General features: G+C 31.3%; 1 protein-coding gene across 1 annotated transcript; it reads left to right on the forward strand.

Moving 5' to 3' along the window:
- Nucleotides 1-3,544: 3,544 nt before the first annotated feature.
- LOC145565434 (uncharacterized) lies at nucleotides 3,545-4,057 on the forward strand. Its single transcript, XM_081625442.1, has one exon. The coding sequence runs from the start codon at nucleotides 3,545-3,547 to the stop codon at nucleotides 4,055-4,057; it is 513 nt and encodes a 170-aa protein (XP_081481568.1).
- The last annotated feature ends 922 nt before the right edge of the window (nucleotides 4,058-4,979 follow it).

Here is a 4,979-nt window from a genome sequence, read left to right on the forward strand (position 1 = left end):
AACATATATTCTTTCTATATACAAGATATCTATTAATTACAAATATTGAAATATACTATAGATTAAAAATAAGGTATTGAAATACATCATTACCTAAGATTACTATAATATTATCAATTTTTTTCCAACTTTATCATTTGACAGTCTAATTTATTTAAATTAAAAATAGAAAAATAATTTTGGTAGCATACTTTGAATAAATCTTAAAATTATATCTAACGTTTATAAGAACAACTGAACAAAATCATAAAATCATTCTATTATATTATACTCCCTCCATTTTTTATAAGCTAGAATTGTCGAGACACAACTTTGACCATCTATATTTTTAATTAGATATTATTAAAATTATGAAGAAAAAAAATTATAAAAGCAAACATTATGACAATAATCCAACAAGATAGGATGTGTTTGGTAACTAGCTTATTTGACCTACATTAGCTTATTGACTATTAAATAAGTCAATTCAAGGTGTTTGGTAAGTAGCTTATTTAGTGGAATTAAATAAGCTCTTTTTCAAAAAGCTCCTTTTGGGAGCTTTTTCAAATAGCATATTTAATTCTTATATTGAAATGACACTTATACCCCCATTTAATTAAAATTTCTAATATGAACTACCTACCTTACAATTAGTTTATTGGTCATTTCACATAATCAATTAGCTTTAAAAAATCAGCTATTTACCAAACACTTTTCTACAATCTAATTACTCTGATCTATGCATTTATGCAATATATGTAAAACCCCTACTACTCACTAAAAATATATATTTCAAAAAAGTTGATTACATAATTAATTATCCTAAAGTAATATAAAATCAACTAAAATTTTATATTATGCAGGTCAAAGTGTGTCAACAAATTATAAGGACAAATGTAAATGAGTTCATACATGGGTCAAAGTGTGTGAACAAATTATAAGCTAATATTTTCATTTTCTTATGTAAAACCTTATAGCTTCTAAATTTCTATTACTATATTATTTATTTTTTTAATAAAATTCAATTGAATAACCTTTATGAATTTGGTATTAAATTAAAATTCAAGTTATTTTGTTACAATTTTTTTTTGGATAAATTATTGTTGAATAATTAACACCATCCTTTATAATTTTTGTTGTAAAGTTTAATTATGGTCGTGCATGGCACGGGACGTAACCTATCTTATACTAAAAGCGAATAAATTTTTCCGCCTTTTTCTCTTTCCTTTTTTTCCTTTTTTTTCTGTAAAACCTTCAAGAAAACTATTTATAACCTATGATATATTCTTTCCATTTTGACAATTATATTTATTGTATATACACTCAACTAAGATATTTCTACATATCTTTCATACGAAGTATATTTTTATTTTGTACTTTTTTTTAAATGAACATATATCAAGTAATTATTATAATTTCTTCAAAAAAAGTAATCTATAACTTAATTAACTATATACTAAAGGCGAAACCAAAGATGACATAATGTCATCTCTTGGTTAGACATTTTCTGGCCAAAAGTTGTTTTTTTTTTTTGGTCAAAAAATCTTCTTAGAGAATATTTAATATACGTAATATATTTGATATTTTCCTTTCAATTTTGTCATTATGTTTTTTCCTTACATATTATACTAAAGTATTATTCCATTATGTAATATGTTATGTATCTTCAATAATCTACTACATATCTATCTATCTTCTATTTTAACTTATACTAAAGGCGAATAACCAATGACACACCTTGTGAAAAATTTTCCCGCCTTTTTCGCCTTTTTTTTTTTTTTTTTTTTTTTTTTGCAAAATCTTTAAGTAAACTATTTACAGTATACTTTTTGATATTTTCTTTATTTTCAGTTTGACAATTATATTCCATATATACCCAAATGAAATATTTCTGCATATCTTTTATATACTTTATATTTTGTAATATTATTGTCAAAAATATTTAACAACCGTGTATTCTGCGGGATTTTAACCTAGTACTCTAATATTAAACTAAAAGTTATATAGAGAAATTATTTTACATTATATAATAATTTTGGTTTCTTATCTTTATTTATAATTACATACAACATTAAAAAAAGGGGTAAAACATGTACTACGTACATATATAAATACATGTAACATTATGACGCAACTTATTTTTTTATTTTATTAATCATGTTTGAAATACTTTGTTATAAATAAAATAAATACTGAACGTACAGTACAATTTTTAATTTAAAGATTAAACTAATGAACACAAATTTAATACATTTATTTCTTTAGATAATAAAAGAAAATATGTAGGTAATTTTAGATATATTTTAATTTATAATAACCTTTATTTCTGCTAAAATGTAAATATTAAATAGGAATTATGGGTTAAAAGCTATACTTTTCATATAATTTTACTTTGTATCAATACAACACGGATTTTATGTTATACCTTACCCACATGATCAAATAAGTACTAAATCTTATTGTGATATTATCTATGCAATAATATGACTTTTTTTTAAAAAAAAAAACATGGAGTATATATTTTCAAATTTTAAAAGTGATTAAATTTATAAGGACGAAAAAAATTCTATGTATAGATACGGTAAAAGAAACGCTATATACATATAATTCTCATTTTTGTCAAGAAGAAAAACAATATCACTTTGATGAGAATTTTTAAAAACACTCATACGGGCAAAAGAGTATTTTTACAAAACTCTCTTTGTTAATCAACTCTTTATACTTCATGTGATTAGAGCTATCAATTCAGGTCGGGTTAGTAATAGGTCGGGTTAAATTCGGGTCGGGTTAGTAACAGGTCGGGTTAAATTCGGGTTTTGACAGGTTAAAACGAGTTTGAGTCAATTTCGGTTCAAGTCGGGTTCGGTTCAGGTCAATAATTTATGGGTTATATTCGGGTCGGGTCATCTCCAGGTCGGTTAATGTACGGTTCGGGTCTCAAATACTCGGGTTAACTCGGGTCTAGGGTTGGTTTTAGGTCAAGTCAGATCGGGTTCGGGCCACCATTTTCCGGGTTCAGACGGGTCGGTTAATAATCGAGTTCGGGTCGAGTCAGCTTTTGATCACAGCTCTACATATGATATTCCAAGTTTTATTTTAGTAAATATTAGAAATAATAAGAAAATAAATATATTTTAGTCAAATTTTGTCATGTGTTTTATTTTATTTTTTGACACTTTTTAATTTTGTAATTTAATACTAATTATTGTAGTACACTAACAATCAAATTATTGTGTTACATCAATAATAATTTAGAAATTTACAAGAAGAATCAAATAATCAATCTTTTATCTCCCTCGAAAGAAAGGGTCGACCTCTCTAGCTTGCGCGTAGGGTTTTACTGCCATTTGATTCGGCTGCTGTGAATTGATTGTTCTTTCTGTGATTTCGATGGCGGTTGATATTGTGAGTCGTTATGCAAACCTTAAACTTGATGATGAGGACGGAGGGGGTGGTTGATTTGGGAATGGTGGAATCGTCCTTATTAACAGAGAAATTTCACTTAATGTTGATTGGTAGACTTGTGACTGAATGACCCTATAACGTTGAGGCCTTCAAGAATACGATGACGAAGGTTTGGGCGTTGCAGGACAAATTGGTGATTAGGATTTTAGGCCCGAATCTTTATGCTTTTCAATTCTTCCATTGGAGAGATAAGGAAAAAGTTATGACTGGCGGACCATGGTGTTTTGATAACCTTTTGCTAGTGCTAAAAGAGGTTGAAGGGAATGAGCAACCTGAGAAAATTCCCCTGTTTCATTGCCCGTTCTGGGTGCGAATCAAATTTTTACCCTTTAACTGTCGTTCAGATGAGGATGTCAAGGAGTTGGTTGCAAATTGGGGTGAGGTGTTGGAGATGGAAGAGGACACATTAGGATTGGATCGATTCCGGCGTGCCAAAATTATGATCAATATTGCTAAATCTCTGCGACGATTTCAAAGAATCCTTGATAAAAGTGGAAGAGAAATTTGTGTTGAATTTGCTTATGAACGTCTTCCATATTTTTGTTATGCTTGTGGCATCATTGGACACTCGGAGAGAGATTGTTGCTCCGTATCAGAAGAGAGTAAGATATAGAAACTTGGGTTGGGGGGATGGCTAAAAGCGTCCCCAAGGAAGGGCGGAATGCGAGAATTGGAGGAATTAGAGTATGTGCTTACCTCTAGGAGGCAGCTATTCATTACGAAGGAGGCAGAGCAATTGTCTCCTCAAGCAGAACTTGGCTCGGAAGAGACCTTACACCTTGGTGAGAATAATGTGAGGCCAAATGTAAAATTATTCGAGAAAAACTCGGTGGTTAGCTCAGAGATAGTTGCTGCAAGTTCCTTGTCTAGAGCGTTGGTGGGGGAAGCTGATGGGCAGAGTGGAGAGGGAAAAAGAAGAGATGATGTCAATAAGGTGGATTACGAGAATAATGAGCAGATTGTAGTTAGTGTGGAAAGAGGGAGTGAAGAAATAAACAAAGAGGGGGGGGTCAGTGGGGTTAGTATTTGGAGCTGGGGTAGAGAGTTACAATAAAAATAACACAAAAGGAAGGAATAAGGGGTACAAAAAAATTGTGAGGGAGAGGGATCAGTTTGATACTCATATGGAGGTGGAGAATGATGGGGCGTTAGGCAAAAGAGAGAGGGAAGTAGGTTCTGTTGGTGGGGAGAGTGACCTATCGAAGAAGAAGTTGTTATTGCAAGATGAAATTTCCGGATTGCAAGTGGCGGAGGCTGTCAGTGGGCAGCCCCGCCGAGCTCCATGAGTGCCTTGAGTCTAAATTGCAGAGGTCTGGGCAACACTTCTGCAATTAATAACCTTCGAAATCTAATTTGGAGGGAGGCCCCGTCTCTTATCTTTCTTATGGAGACGAAGTTGAGTAGTGGTGAAATGTGTAAGGTTTGTGCAAAGCTGCTTGGCTATGAAGGGGTTGCGGTTGATAGTAATGGAAGGTCGGGGGGAGTGGCTCTTTTATGGGTCAAAGGCTTGAAGGTGGAGTTGAGATTAATGTCTA

The sequence above is a fragment of the Chenopodium album genome, chromosome 10 (genome assembly GCF_948465745.1).
Source record: "Chenopodium album chromosome 10, dcCheAlbu1.1, whole genome shotgun sequence".
NCBI lineage: Eukaryota > Viridiplantae > Streptophyta > Magnoliopsida > Caryophyllales > Amaranthaceae > Chenopodium > Chenopodium album.